The sequence below is a fragment of the Manacus vitellinus genome, unplaced genomic scaffold, assembly GCF_001715985.3.
Source record: "Manacus vitellinus isolate BGI_N305 unplaced genomic scaffold, ASM171598v3 scaffold_20_pilon, whole genome shotgun sequence".
NCBI classification, from domain to species: domain Eukaryota; kingdom Metazoa; phylum Chordata; class Aves; order Passeriformes; family Pipridae; genus Manacus; species Manacus vitellinus.
Genome location: NW_021939471.1, coordinates 13,063,544 through 13,079,201, shown reverse-complemented (window position 1 = coordinate 13,079,201; position 15,658 = coordinate 13,063,544). Strand labels below are relative to the sequence as shown.

General features: G+C 39.0%; 1 protein-coding gene across 10 annotated transcripts; it reads left to right on the top strand.

Moving 5' to 3' along the window:
* The first annotated feature begins 1,055 nt into the window (after positions 1 to 1,055).
* Positions 1,056 to 14,326, top strand: HNRNPA3 (heterogeneous nuclear ribonucleoprotein A3). Of its 10 annotated transcripts, none has more exons than XR_003915773.1 (14): positions 1,059 to 1,199; positions 1,672 to 1,695; positions 5,079 to 5,201; positions 5,291 to 5,437; positions 5,520 to 5,730; positions 5,972 to 6,061; positions 6,122 to 6,229; positions 6,363 to 6,443; positions 7,183 to 7,329; positions 8,120 to 8,245; positions 8,331 to 8,402; positions 9,675 to 9,744; positions 11,465 to 11,539; positions 14,065 to 14,326. XR_003915773.1 is itself a non-coding variant. In XM_029959551.1 (12 exons), the coding sequence occupies exons 1-11, from the start codon at positions 1,134 to 1,136 to the stop codon at positions 8,381 to 8,383; spliced, it is 1,176 nt and encodes a 391-aa protein (XP_029815411.1). In that variant the 5' UTR covers positions 1,056 to 1,133; the 3' UTR covers positions 8,384 to 8,402; positions 8,489 to 9,216. The 10 variants fall into 10 exon arrangements, 4 of the variants coding, with proteins under 4 accessions (XP_029815411.1, XP_029815408.1, XP_029815410.1 ...); XR_003915770.1 differs by having other exon boundaries at positions 13,675 to 14,326; XR_003915772.1 differs by having other exon boundaries at positions 9,675 to 10,940; positions 14,065 to 14,322.
* Positions 14,327 to 15,658: the final 1,332 nt, after the last annotated feature.

The following is a 15,658-nucleotide window of genomic DNA, read 5'->3' as shown; positions in this document are numbered from 1 at the left end:
AACAGCACATATTGGTCATTAGTAGGGACCTGTCTGCCTTTCCGTATGCAGTATTTGCATGAAGAAAACTTTAAAAAAAACCCCAACCCAAACAAACAACCCCCACAGAAACACACCTAATTTTGTAGATATCTGTGATTTTAATACACCACAAGAGTAGTTTTACTGAAGTATGTTATAAAATGTACAGTATTGCATTTTAGTGACTGTAATAAAGTTTCAGGAAACATCCAAAGTAGTGATGAATTGTGGTCAGATACCAATGTGCTAATACTAAGGCAAGTAACTTGAAAATCTCAAAAAATTTTAAAGAATAAAGGCTGTAGAGAACATTTTTTTGTTTAAATGTATAGGTATGGGTTCATCCACTGAGGTTATCTTGTAGAAGATGTAATTTTTGTAATGATACATACATAACTTTATATAATACAGTAATCAAATAGATAATTTGGAAGCAAAAGTAATGTAAATGTCTAGTGTTACATATTGCTGAGGATCAGATGTTAAAATTCCTGATGTTGCAAGAGACAGTCAGTAAATTCCACTGCTGAAAGTGGTAAATGGTTTTCAGTACAGAAAACATTGTAAGACATCCTTTAGTGTTCCAGGATGCTGGATTGCTGATTACAATAGGTTACCATCAGATAGTTCTTACTAGCACTATTTACAAAATGTTAAGTGTTTTGGGGTTTAAAATCCAGAGATTTTAGATTTATATATTTTTATATATATATTTAGAATTTATATAGTGGTTTTGGGTATCAGAGGTGGCATTTGCTTGCCCTGTATCAGTTGTATCTGTGATAGTTATGTAAGACAGTAATAGATACAGGTTTTCTGCAGATTTTAGCCTTGTACCTAGGTATTCCAACAGTTGTAAAACGAGCTTTACTAGGATAGCAGATGTTCCTTCTGCAGCTCTTCATCAGCAAATAGGCTGAGGATTTTTACCCTTTTAAATACTTGGATTTTTTTTCCTACTTTTACCCGTTTCGTCCTGTAAAGCCACACCTGTGCATTTCAGCCAGAGAAGGCCCTGTGTCACAGGAATTGGGGTAAGTGCTGACTTATCCAACCTGTTTTCTAGGTTTCCTAGATCTAAAAGAAAGGCTGAGTTAGAGTACCCTTCCAAAATGGCTGCTATTAAGGAAGAGAGAGAGGTGGAAGACTACAAGAGGAAAGGAAGACGATCCTCACAGGTGAGAGGATTGTTTTTTTTATTTAAAAACACAAGTTTTAAGGGGAAACAAAAGAAAAAAAACCCAAGTTACTAATTTCTATCTGATATATTAATAAATGGCTTTTTTTTCTACCTTCTTCATCCCCGTGTTAGCAGAGTAACTTTAAATTGCAGTTTATTGCTTACAGTTTTAAGGGGTGGGGTGTTAGCATAATGGGAAAATTTTGCTTTTCTAGTTTTCTGTTAAAACCAATTAAATATATGTTTCTGATTAAAGCAAGGTGTAATTATTGAAAAATTCATGCATCCTCAGAGTATCAGCAGGAACTTGAATACTTCATATCTTCAAAGTCCTGTATTTAGTGGGAATGAAGACAGGTTCCTTTTTTCTTTTTTCTTTTTTTTTTTTATGAAAAAATGGTTGCCTGATAGTCACTGCAAATGAAAGCGAGCTGTACTAAGTAAAAATAACTGTTTTCTTTTGCTTCTAGCAGAAATACCGTAGACTGAATAAGGTGCGTAGTATAGAGAAGATGTTGGGGCTGTTTCTGGGAGGATGGGAGCTAGTTACTTTGGGGCAGGGTGTGGAAATGGGAGGGGGGTGAAGGTCTTGATACCCTTCAGAAGGTAATTTTAAGATCAGCAAAAAGGGTGTTAAATATGTCTATATAGTTTATAACTGAGGCATTTTCTGATTGTTTATTTCGATTTGCTTGCTTTCTGACATCATTTTTTCAGGATGCCTGAATAGCTAGTTGAAACCAACTTTTTTCTGGAATGATATACTACTGCAATGTGGGAGGGCCTCTACACTTGGTTCAAGAACAAACCTTGTTAGAGTTGAATGCGTCTGTTAGCGTGTGTGTAAAGTCCTTCTGGAAGGAATGTTGAAACTCTCACTGATTTGGACTTTGGATAGAGTGTAACTGAGGTTGCTCAGCTGCATACTTGTAGTTCACAAGCTCTTGTAGTTCACAAAAGTAGCTTACCCTGGAATGATTTTAAAACCTATAGAGTTTGTAGAGAAACTGTTTCACAGAGAAAGGTGCTGAGGCCACAGTTGCCTGTCAGAAGACAGTCTAGGATTGTACTGCCTGGGGGACAGGATGGTCTCACGTTTAGCCACAGCTGCCTGTAGGTGTGGTGCCAGGCATTTTGCGGACACTTGGTTCATAGAGGTATGATGCATGGGAGGGCTCCACCTGAAACCTGTGCCTCTAGAGAGAAATACTGCAGCTCCAAAAGGCTGATTATTCAAAACCCCTGCCATAGAAAATTTCAGTTGATAGCAGCCTCGGGATAGAGGCAGTATGTATCTGCAGCAGCATTGTCAAAACGTGTCCGGATTTCTGCAAAGATTAGGATTCTAGCTGCCATCTTTTCTTCCCCTCTGATGAGAGGTACAGTTAGGTTGTGCTGAGCGTTTGGGGGTTTAGGTAGGACCTAGGAACTAGTGTTTCGATGTTGCTGGCGGGAGGAGGTGAGCGGAGGGGACCGCGCAGTCCCCTCAGCGCCGGCCTGTCCCTGCCCTCCTGCCGGGCCGGCGGGCCCCGCCCATGGCGCCACTGCGGCGCTGGGATCTGACGGCGCGGCCCCGCCCCCGGCTCCATATTGACGGCGGAGGAGACGCGGCCGCTCACAAAATGGAGGCGGTCGGGGCTGCGCAGAGCCTTGGCTTTAGGGAGGAAGGCAGTAGTCGAGGCAGGAAAGAAAGTTTCCCGCCTCATCAGAGCCTGTTAATGTGCTTGGAAACCCCTTAAACAGTTCCAGGGGAGAAACAGCGTCTTGGCGGCTAAATGCAGGCTGGGCGTTCTTACAGCTTAAACTCTCCGCCCCCGTAGAGGAGAGCTGCAAAATGGCGTGCTGGCCTGCGGTGTCAGCTGAGTAGGAGGCCGCCTGCTGATATTGTTGGAGCAGTGTGGTAGTTAAACTAAGGAGGAAGGGAGAGAGGTGTTGCACAGCATTTGCTGCTCAGGAGAGACTGCTGCTATGAGTAACCTCCAGCAGAACAACCGAGAAAACAGCGCTTTGTAATATAGGACAGCACTGAAAACCCCAGTGAGAACAAACTGACTGGAAAAAAACTAATTCCCTAAGAAAATGCTACCTTTTATTTTTGTGTAGAGTTCCTATAACGTAGGTGTGTCCTAAGGATAATTTCTCTCTAATGAAAGAGAGAAGCTATAACAGCAGGTGTTCTTGCTCCTGTATAAGAACAGCAGTTCATGTGCACATAATAACAATAAGCTGAGAAGGACTTCACTTTTCCTTTCAGGAGTGACCTGAAAAGTTGTGTGGTCATTCTTTTAAGGTAAAAGCAGTCTGAGTCATTGGCTGAAAACCATCATAGCCGTGAGGGATATTAGAGAACTGTAAAAAGTTTGTCTAGTTTTTCCTTATATAGGTTTTTTGTTTTGGAGGAGTCTGAACTCTGCAGTTCCACAAAATAAATTTCCTTTAATATATGTAAGAGACTTTGAAACACTCAGTGTTCCCAGCTTTAACATGACCCAGGTAAAAGTTACGTATTGTCTGTAGATTTAAAAAAAAACAGCAACAGAAAACAACACTTGGCCTAAAGCAGTTTCCATATGCAGTGGGTGTGTTACCCTATAAAATTTTAAGTTTACATATACTTAGAAGGGAGATTTTATTTATTATACTTTTGTAGTCCAGACCACTTAGAAGACCGTAGAAAAGAAGCTTAACTTGGTAGTCCTAGGATTGTTGACTGTTAATCATTTATATAATGTTCCTGCAGTAACAAGGCCATAAATAGAAAACTATAACTGAGAATGCTCATGCTGTTTCTCACAAAGTTTAGCAGATATGAAAGCAGGGATTTGCTTCTCAGTCAGTTTTTCATTGTCGTAGGTGTTGTTTCCTGTAGTACAACCTGAACATTATAAACCAACAATTTCCTAAAGCACTGTGTAAATCAGAAAATCTCACTCAAAGGGTTGCTTTCCTGGCTATTCCTAGCACCTTAGCAGAGCTTAAAGCACCTCAGGTTTGAAGCAAGATGTCCACACATAGAAGTCTGTGGCTGGTTTTATGTAGTTCACCTCTTACAATAATGCTGCATCTAGTCTGGTTCAGCGCACTGCAGCAGAAACTGCGAAGCCTGTTGCGCATTTGTGCTGCAGAACTGAAGTCATACCTAGTATAGCTGGCCAGTACCTTGTGGACTGTTTCACATGCACAGAAGTTCATGATTGCAAAACAAGGTTTTAATTTGGTTGCCTTTTGGTAAGACTTCCCTTACAGTGGAAGAAAGTTTTAAAATAATATTTCGTAAACTCCTGTCAAAGGTGTGGGGAAATTCCCTGTCTACTAAAAAAATGCAGCACTGAAAGCAGAAACACAATTGTACTTGTAAGCCCACTTTAATCATTCTATAGAAAACTGGGCTCTAAAACTTCATTTTAAAATGTGACTGCTCATATATAGGCAATGTTGTCAAAAACTTCAATTAAACTCATTTCTGCATCCTTAAATTTTTTATAGTTCTTTGTGATTATGCTTCATGAAATGTTAGAACTTTATCCAGCAGTGCTTCATCGCTAGTCCCTACAGAGCAATCTGCAACTCAAAGATAAGCATAGAATGAATGCACTTCCAGGGGTTGGGGAGCAACCAAGTTATTTAGTATATTGAAATTCTTTTACTGTTTGTATTTGAGCACTCTTAAGGTAGTTAGTTAGTGTTTTAATTAAAATCACACCTCATTAATTGTTTATTATGCTGCTGTTTTATACCCATTAGAAGTCATTGTTTTTATGTAAATATATTCCACCTATTTGTAGGTATAATGTGCACAGATAATTTTTAGTAATTCTGTGAAATTTTAATTCTGTGATTTGTATTCAAAATATGTTTTTGATTTTTGATTTTGTAGGGCCATGAGCCGAAGGAGCCAGAGCAGTTGCGAAAGCTGTTCATTGGAGGTCTGAGCTTTGAAACAACAGATGATAGCTTGAGAGAGCACTTTGAAAAATGGGGCACACTCACGGACTGTGTGGTAAAGTGTCTAATAATAGTTGGTGGTTTGGAAAGGGTATAGGTACTTAATCTAGGACAGAGATGCAGATACCTCCTATGTTCTTGCAGGTGATGAGAGACCCCCAGACAAAACGTTCCAGAGGCTTTGGCTTTGTGACTTACTCTTGTGTGGAGGAGGTGGATGCTGCCATGAGTGCTCGACCACATAAGGTTGATGGGCGCGTGGTTGAACCAAAGAGAGCAGTTTCGAGGGAGGTGAGTTAGTGTTTCAGTTAACCTTTTTTCCTCATGTTTACCTAATAATGTGAAGCACTGAATGTCATTTTTGGCATTTCAGGATTCTGTAAAGCCTGGGGCACATCTCACAGTAAAGAAAATATTTGTTGGTGGAATTAAAGAAGATACAGAAGAATATAATTTAAGGGAGTACTTTGAAAAATATGGCAAGATTGAAACCATAGAAGTCATGGAAGACAGGCAGAGTGGAAAGAAAAGAGGCTTCGCTTTTGTAACTTTTGATGATCATGATACAGTTGATAAAATTGTTGGTATGTAAGTCTTCATTGAGTACTACTTTTGTGGGATAAGTGTTAATGTAAGACTTCAGAACAGCAACATGTGGAATGAGGTGTTTGCATAGTCAACTGCTTTACTGTTGTAAGAGATGGGGTCAGTTTCATTTTTCTTTTAAAAGTTGTGGTCATGCCTTACAGTAGCTGTCTCTGAGAGTTTTACAGCATATTATTGTGATGTGATTTTCTAACTTTGCTATTTCACAATTTTCTGTAGTTCAGAAATACCATACTATAAATGGACATAACTGTGAAGTGAAAAAAGCTCTCTCAAAACAAGAGATGCAGACTGCTAGCTCTCAGAGAGGTGAGTTGTAGTTGTGCATAGTTATTTTATGTAACGGGCTTTCAATTAATGTAATTCAAGTGAAATATTTTGTAGGTCGTGGGGGTGGCTCCGGCAACTTCATGGGCCGTGGAAACTTTGGAGGCGGTGGAGGGAACTTTGGCCGAGGAGGAAACTTTGGTGGGAGAGGTAAATGACTGGAATATTTATATAGAATGTGATTTCTGGTGTGGTTTGTTTTTTTTTTTATTTCCTGTGTCAGTTGGCTTAAACATTTAACATGTGTGTTCAGGAAAACATTCTCATCTGTTTTGTGTTCTAGGAGGCTATGGGGGTGGTGGTGGCGGTGGTGGGAGCAGAGGAAGCTTTGGGGGTGGTGACGGATACAATGGATTTGGCGATGGTAAGTGTATTGTTCACTTTCTTTTTCCCCACACTGTTAGAACAAGCTGTAAGTCTTGCATTCACCTTCAAAACAAAATCTGCTTTGGTGATAATGTGATAATAGTGATAATGGAAGTTAAATGTCTACATTGTAGAGCTGTGAAGAATTAGTGGTTTTTTTGTTTTCCCCACAAAATGATGGATAGATGGACAAAAATACTCCTTTGTATTTACCCTTTAAATAATTTCATATTATGAGGTCATGAGACAGCTGTTAAAGATTATTGAGAACTAAATGAAGATTCTGCTGTCAGTTGAAAAGACTAAACTGAACAAAGCAATGGCCGGCTATCATACCAGAAATGTTTTCAATCAGCTGTAAGAGTTTTCATGGCTTGGTAGTATCTTTTTCATTATGAAGTTTGGATGAGGATCCAGAATGCATCTGAAGAGAAATGTGTACATTACCAAAAGGCCAGAAAGGACAATTATCAATAGTCAGAAAGGGCGAGGGAAGTAGTATGTGATTACTTGATTAATTACTTAATTAATTACTTGATTACTGACTTAATAAACATGGGGGATTTTTTCGGTTAAATAGCTTAGATAAAGTTGGAACCACAATGAGTATAATAAAGGGAAAATGCTGTGGGAGATTTTTATTGGGCAGTCGTGTTGGTTTGGGGTTTTTTGTTAAATGTACCCTTCCTTGCCGGTATTTGGCTTTGATGTGTTTAGTTTGACTTTTTTGTTCAAAGGTGGCAACTATGGAGGTGGTCCTGGCTATGGCAGCAGAGGAGGTTATGGTGGTGGTGGAGGACCAGGATATGGAAACCCAGGTGGTGGATATGGAGGTGGTGGAGGAGGATACGATGGCTACAATGAAGGAGGAAATTTTGGTGGTGGTAAGATGCCAACTTTAATTAGACATCCATATTTTTTAGTCAGGTCTCATTTTACAGTACCTGAAATATGGTACTGGAATATGTATAAAATGGCTTGTACAAGTAGGTTTTAACATAGAATGCCATGTTGCATAAGGAGAGTTCTTTTCAGTGTGGATCAGCTTTGATACGCTATAACATTATGTTGCCTGGGATGTATTTTTCAAAAAGTTTCAGCTGTAGTTCTGTGTGTGGAGGTAGAGTATTAAAGATTTTGACCATTTTAAATACGCTGTTTTCCTCAGATACCAGTTCACATCATGTAGATCACATCTTCCTTTCCAAGGACTGTGAATATAAGTTTTTATAAGCTTTTTTTATTGTTTACCCAAAATTTGGGAAGTCAAGCTGCAAAAGCTGCTGCATACTTTATTATACTTCCTGATGTACATTTGCAGCATGCCCGTTACACTTCTATCACTTTTTGGAGCAAATAGTTAGTATGTAATTTACATTATTGTCATACATGCAGAGTGTTGGGCAGTGGAAGAATGATGGTGAAACTCACGTGCTTTTCTTACTTTAAGGGCCTTAAATTGTGTTAACATCAAATTGCCTACTCAAATTGATAAATTTTCCAGTGTTAAGGGTTTTCCGTTCATACATTTTGCATAAAGGTAGCATGCAAAATGCTTGAACTTCATTTGAAATAGTTTTAAAACTATTACTTTCACATTGGATACCATAATTTGCAGGCTTTGTGCCCTAAGAATTGATCAAACATGACTTTATACATTTGTGTTTATTTCAGGTAATTATGGTGGAAGTGGAAACTACAATGATTTTGGCAATTACAGTGGCCAGCAGCAGTCTAACTATGGTCCCATGAAAGGTGGTGGTAGCTTTGGTGGCAGAAGTTCAGGCAGTCCCTATGGTGGTAAGCATGATTTTGTATAGAGAATGTTTTTTGAGTTAAAATCCCTTGTTATTCTTGTATTTCAATATACATCCTATTTTTGTAGGTGGTTATGGATCTGGAAGTGGAAGTGGGGGCTATGGTGGTAGAAGATTCTAAAAATGCTACCAGAAAAAGGGTAGGTGTAATGTATATTTATAATGATGATTAATAATGTGCAACTGTTCACTGAGAGTAATAATTTTCTTATCCTGTATTCAACAGGCTACAGTTCTTAGCAGGAGAGAGAGCGAGGAGTTGTCAGGAAAGCTGCAGGTTACTTTGAGACAGTCGTCCCAAATGAATTAGAGGAACTGTAAAATCTGCCACAGAAGGAACGATGATCCATAGTCAGAAAAGTTACTGCAGCTTAAACAGGAAACCCTTCTTGATCAGGACTGTCATAGCCACAGTTTGCAAAAAGTGCAGCTATTGATTAATGCAATGTAGTGTCGATTAGATGTACATTCCTGAGGTCTTTCTCTGTTGTAGCTTTGTCTTTCTTTTTTCTTTTTATTTTCCCATTACATCAGGTATATTGCCCTGTAAATTGTGGTAGTGGTACCAGGAATAAACAAATCAATGATTTTTTAACTTTTCAATATTTGTGTAGTTCAGTTTTTCCACATTTAGTACAGAGAACTATAACAGAAATAAAATGTAGTTTAGGGTGTTTCCTTGTTAGTTAATAGAGAAGATTAATGCATTTCTCAATTACTATTTTGTATTAATTTAAAGTTAACAATAGAAACACCTATTGATTTGCAGTCTTAAGGGTCTAGTCTCAGTGTATATACGTAACTGTCATTGACATGACTTACATAGGCATACAGAGGGAAAACATCTGTATGTTGCATTATAGTTTGTTTAGATGTATAACTAGGATTGAGTTACTCAAATTAGTGTTTGTGAATCATAGAAATAAGCTTTACCTTAATGAAAATTTAAAATTACTTTTTGGTTTGTGCATATTTTTTTAATTTGTAGTTCTGTATTAGTACTAGCGCTTCAAGAAAATAAGGCATGATAAATATTTTAACAAGACCAACTTTAGACACATGAAAGCTGTCTCCCGTCTCGTTTGAGATGCATAAGGGATAACTGAAGTTGTTTAAGTCTTGGGTTAAGAGAAAAAGAAACTTGCTTTTTACCTTTATATTTATTGTAATTCCCGAGAAGTTAAGGTGGGGGGAATCAAGTGCCTGTTTCCTTGAGATATACAATGAATCTGTTTCAATAAAACTATACTTTGGGGAGGGTGGCTTGGAATTTTCATCCCCTTCCTTTGTCCCCATTTCCTTTTCCCTCACACCAGACTGCACTGTTTCAATTAAATGAGGCATCATAGTGAGAGTAATAGGTATGTTCCTCAATAATTTAATGGCTATATACTTTCTTGCATGCACCCTAGGCAATTTTCTGGACACATTCTTCTGACTGGGAGCCAAGGGTAGCGCAGGTGTAATCACTGACAGTCCCAGGTAATGCGTTCCAAAAGCCCATTCCCCGTGGGCTCTGAAGTAGTATAGTTTGTAAGCTGCTTCCCTTGCAGATGTCTGTGCTCAGCTAAGAGCTTGAAAATAAAACACCATCTAATTGTATTTTTCCGACTAGAAACACTTCCCACAATGTAGAATGTACAGTCTCAAGTTCCCACAGGCAGAGTGATAGTGTGCTGCGACTGGATTTGGTGCACTGGAGTAGCAAATGTTACCAGCGCATATGGCTAGAAATGGTACTCCATTCTCACTTCTGACCTCCAAATTAAGGCACTGCAGTCTGTCCTGTCCTCATCTGATGTGAATTCTCTTGACTATTGCCAGGCCAGTGCTTGCTGTCCATTCAGACTAAGAAGAGTAGGGACCCAGTCAATAAAAGAAATACTCAGACACTTGGCAATATGTATTGGAATTACTCACACCTGTTTCACTTCTGGGTCAATGTGCAGTATAAGGTAAATGCAATTCCAGTATAGGAATGAATCTGCAAAGATGTATGAAATGGCTCAAGGCATAATCAGTCATATTAATAATGAATTATAATTTTTAAGAAGTGGTAGAAAAATGAGTGTGTTGTTTGAAAAAAAAAAATTAAACATATGTTATTTAAACACTGTTATTGGAGTGTATTTAGACTGCAGTACACTAAAACAAGGAACCAGTGTCAAGATGGTAGCGTCCAAAATGGATTTCAAAGTCTGCTGCTTATTTTCTGTGGAGTTTTAAAAGATCTCAAAAGTTAAAGCAAGAATTGGTGGTTTAGTGAACGCTTCTGTTGTACATATTCATTTGGGCTTGGGGTGGGGGGGAGGCTGTACTTCAATAAAGGCATTTTTTAAACAACCCATTTGGAGTTTGAAAACATGGGAAACTAAACCACAACTCACTAGGGAGTGAGACACCAAACTACCGACTTGTTTTGTATGTTACTATGCTGTAGAAGATGTGTAGACTTGCACTTGGGGTCTGCAACTGATTGCAGGGACAACTGGAGGATGGGGTTGATGTCCCTTCTGACAATTGATCTGGTATTTCTAAATTTTTTTAGAATGTATTGACAGTGTTCTTTTTAACAGGGCCTCTTGTAGCTGTACTGTGACAACAATGTTAACTTTGAAAAATAGTGTCATAATAAACTTTATGAACAAGATCTGTATGCAACCTTTTAAGAGATGGATGTAAGTGACCGCTTTGTAGGTGGGTGGGGTAGCTTAGCTGTTGTTTGTGATGTGGAAAAGTGTAAGCCCTGAGGACAGTGATTCACCAGCTTTTCAGAACCTAGGATGTACTTCTTTGATCCATACATTGCTAAGGAGACTCGTAAGACAGGACTTCAGCAGCCTATTGAGTATGGAGAAGTCAGCCTAATAAAAGAATGACAAGGCAGCAGGAGCAACAGCTTCAACTTCCAGAAAAGTGAAGGCATAAGATACTGTGCTGATAGTGAGCAGCTTTCCCAAGGCTAGTTAAATCTGCTTATCACAGCTGAAATATCGAAGAAAGTCTAGCAAGAGTTCTTCACCTTTTGGAACCTCCTTGAGTGATAGCTACTTGAGTTGACTCAAAATCAATAGGTCTAGCATTTAGACCTGAAAGGAAGGGCAATGAGCATAGGTAAGGTTTGCCTTTAAAATTTTTCATGAATTATAAAGAGTAGCGGAAGGTTTTTTAACAAGGTAAGAGTAATTTCTTTAATTTTCAGGTTGAATGAGAAGCTGCTGCTTGACAAAATGGGGAATGTCTTGCACATCCTCTTCAGTTGAAGGTTTCTGACTGGGTAAGATTTGTAGTGTATAGTAAAACATCTGTTTAACCCTTCTTTCCTTCTAGGCTTTCCTTTGCCAGCCTTTTGATATCAAGGAAAGCCATAAGTAGTAAGGAGCAAGTATTCCAGTATATGTCATCCGGTTCCTATCCAAGAATCTTGTGTTCCTGGCAGATACAAAATTGCTGTGTGTTCCAGATCAACAAGACAAACTGTAAATGTTTTGAAATAGGCACTCTGGTTACTGTAGGGGGGTGTGCTGGGGTCGGGGGTGGGGGGAAATTGTTCTGTGCCATGTAAGGGAAAGAGCCCCCAGAAGCCCAGAAAGGCAGCAACGCTGAAGCAGTTCTGCAGTTCTCAGCAGTGTGTGACCTGCTGCTGCATTCATTCTGCACCCTTCAAGAGCCGGGACTTCCCTCCTAGTGAGTGGAGCTTGGCTTACCAGGTGGGGTTGTATGTACCTGTACAAATCAAAGAGCTCCCTTTTAGATTTTGTGTGCCTTCGGGCAGGGTAGTTAAGTGGAGGCCAGTACTGTCACATGATACCCTGAATCCCCAACAGCTTTTGTACAAGTGAAAACTCATGGAATCGGATTTTATGCACATTGGTTCTTAGCGCTTGGAACATGCATTATTTCCTTTTCTGCATCTTTGATCGTTACAGGTCCCTTCATATAGCAGTCCAGCATCCTTTTAAACTTCCTGAAACGTTTCTGAGCCTGTGCATCATTTTTATGAAGTCAATTTCTATTTTAGTGTTGGCTATACTGCAGTTATTCTGAAAATAGTCAAATGGAATCTGCATTTCAGTTTATCAGAGGCTGAGGCATATTCACAAACTGATTCAAGTATTTAAACTTTCTGGCTGCCACCTGTAAACTTCCAGAAAGCAGTTCATGATTTAGTAATGTAAAATCAAAAGTTAATTTGGAAGTAATTTACAGAGATTTTCACAAAATCAGGAGCTACTTAATGGAAAATCTCCCAATGACTGTATATATTTGTTTAAAAAACTTTGACAAAAGCTTTTGCTTAGCCAAGGTTGAGCCAAAATCTGAAACTGCAGCAGTACAGTCACAGTCATAGTGTATTATGCCAGTCAGCTTGTTGCAGAGGTGACAAGCTTGCTTGCTTACACCTGGAAGTTGAAAACCTGTGATTTTCCTCTGCTAGGCAGAGCTTCCCCCAGGCATTTGTGTAGCAACAGGTAGCAGGGAACAGCATTAGTGTTTCACCATTACTCAGGTGAGGGCAAATGCTGTTGTGCTTGCAAGTATCTTAAGATTGTTTTAACAAAAGTAATTTTTAACAAAAACTTTCTAGTTTGCATTCTACTACTAGCCTATGTATACAGCAGAATTTTATCTTTCCTTAACAGAGGATCCCACAGTGCTGCAGATTGGTTTTGTGCTCTGGACAGGTCTTTTTGCACTACATAAAGAACTAAATATTCACTTAAAATTATTTTCACACTTAGATTCATAACACTCTTATTAGACTAATTGGCTTAGGTTCAATTATTCGTACCCTAATTTGTTCAGAAATAACTTTGTCAAAGATAAACACGTTCTTGAAGGGACTACTTGGTCGAGTGTAGCTTTGTCTAAGAGTCACTTTGAAGAGTTGAGAATGTTATTTTATAGCCACCTTTTTTCTTTACTGGCTGCTGTTGAAAATAGCAGCTGTAAATAAAGATGGAGATCTAAAGATGCAAAGTTAATGAAGCACTGGTCCCTAAGCTGCAGTTGTACAGAAGTTTATTTGAAAACAAAGATGGTACTTCCAGGTAGTAAGGAGGGTTTCCCCAAAAGGAGGCCAGATTGATGCAGATGTGATAAGTATGTTATTACATAACATGGAAATTGAACACAGCATCTTAACTTTTATATCTGTTTAATATTTAAAGCTCTTAGTCTTTCAAGCATTGATTGTGTGATGTACTGATGTGCTGTCTTTGGTTCCTGTGTTTAAGACACTAACATGTTTTCATATGCTGTCTGCACTGGGGTGGAATGTTCTCTTAAAAACCAGTCTGTGGTCTCTGACAAATGCCTGTATCTTAAATTGTGTCGAGCATGTAGGATCTTGAGTATCACTGAAATTCAGATATCTGATGGATGATTCTTTTTCTGCTGTGGGTGCTACAGGTTGCCATCTCTATCTATTAGCTTTTTCCTGAACTAAAGTAATCCAAGTATCTCCAAGTAGAAGAAAAATGGCCTTCATGTAGAAGATAATATCGCAAGACTGGAAACAGAATAAAATGGTATAATAACTGGCAAAGACTTCAAGAGCAATGGTGCTAGTGTGCTGGAATCTCAGAACTTGTGGTTAAACAAGTTAAAATAGCATAGAAATTAAAAATTTCAGTATAGTCCATAATGGATTGAAATTTGTTTAAAATATTTCAATTTTGTATCAGAATAAAGTGTATATTGTCAAATGACTTACAATCTAAAATGCGTTGCCATCACCTTTTTTTAGTGCTGTGATGAACACAAAGCGGTCTTGAATTATTGCAACACGTTTTCTTACAGGATCATCTTTCCAACTTGGGGACTGCAAGTCAGAAAACCTTGGTTCAGCCCATCTTTTCAGCTTTACTTTTAACAGTTTTAAAACTGGATGTTTTGATCAAGAAATAAATGGTTTCCATGTGGAAAATTGTCAGCATATAAGGTCAGCATTGTGATGCTTTAGACTTGTCAGTGTCTCTAGCCACTCTCAGGTTTGGGAATATACTCTGTACCTCAGTAATAATAATAAAGGTTATAGTTTGCACTATGAAGTTTTTACATACATGAGTGGTGTGGAATTTTTTTCATTAATGTTGGATGTTTCAATGCGAGTACAGCATTCACTGTGTTCATGATGTGAATACTGGTTTAGATGGAATGCAAGTTGTCACAGTCAGTTCCTTTAGCCTGATTCTTTGCCTGGTGAAATTCAAACAAGGTGTCTGCATTAACTGCAGGTTTTTTATTGTTGCACTTTTTGTCTTGGTAATGCTATCCTTGTATTATATTTTAGACATGGGTACAAATGCAACAGCCCCTCTGAAGGTTGTAAGGTTGCTGTTTGGCTTTGGTTCTCACATTAGTGAACGAATTAAGGAACAAATTGAAGTGCAGGGCAAGAGTCTGTTTTATAACCACTTTGTAATTAAAGTATTTATACTGCAGTTAGAGAGAACATTTTCTCTGTAAGTCAGACATTTGATAGCCTAATTAGTGGCAGGGGGAACCCAGGAGCATTTTAGGTTCTCTCTGCTTTGCCATCAGACCTGCCTGTGTATTAGAGCTACTGTGTATCAGCGTTGAAAGACTGTCCGGGCCAAGGCTCAGTGTGCTTTCTCCTTAATGCCTGTGCTCTAAAACAGCCATCCTCAAATATGGATTAGTCCTCTTGCTTTAAATGGCAGCAGTGTCTGGTATTCCTCTAGTGCTCGCCCAGGTTTGGCAACTGTTAGAGGTGCTTTTCTTCCTGAGCAGTGCTGGTGGCAAAGTCAAGAGGCACATTTAAATAACAGCAGAAGGAAAAGTATCACTCACTGCTGCAGTAGCTTTGATTTTAGCTGGTACCTGGCTGCCCTATCTAGAGCAAATAAATCTGCTTTGTCCATAAAATCGAGCCTCCCAAGTTATCACATTGTTACTGACCGTTTGCTCCAAGCAGAGGAGTGTTCCTGCGTTCAGAGCACGTAAGGACTGGGCAGGGGGATGGCCTGGCACACAGTTAACAAGGAAGGTCAGTATAACCAAGGTAAGCAGCCTCGAGGTGCAAGCTCGGTCACCTAGATTTGCATTTCCTAATATCTTCTGTAAAACTGCATATTTTAGTACTTGCTGTAACAGGCATGGCCCCTGTCACTGCAGGGATGCTGCAAATCTGAGATGAATTTTTTTCATGACTTCCCAGTATCTGCAGTGTCAAATACAGACATTTTGTGGGGCAGAGCCTCACCTGAAACTCTGCAGCAAGGAACACAGTATGAGAACTTCTATGAAACTTTTATGTTACTTTTCTCTTGAGGTAGGTAGGGCTGGAGCATCTGATAGTCCTAGGTTTAAGTACTAAAAACATTCTTCTGGTACTAGCACTTGGCAGAACATGTGCCTTTTCCGACATAGT

Coding starts and splice junctions, on each gene's coding strand:
- HNRNPA3 (XM_029959551.1), top strand. CDS start 1,134: ATGGCTGCTATTAAGGAAGAGAGAGAGGTGGAAGACTACAAGAGGAAA. Junction 6,444..7,182: donor ATACAATGGATTTGGCGATG/GTAAGTGTATTG, acceptor TTTTGTTCAAAG/GTGGCAACTATGGAGGTGGT. Junction 7,330..8,119: donor AGGAGGAAATTTTGGTGGTG/GTAAGATGCCAA, acceptor TGTTTATTTCAG/GTAATTATGGTGGAAGTGGA.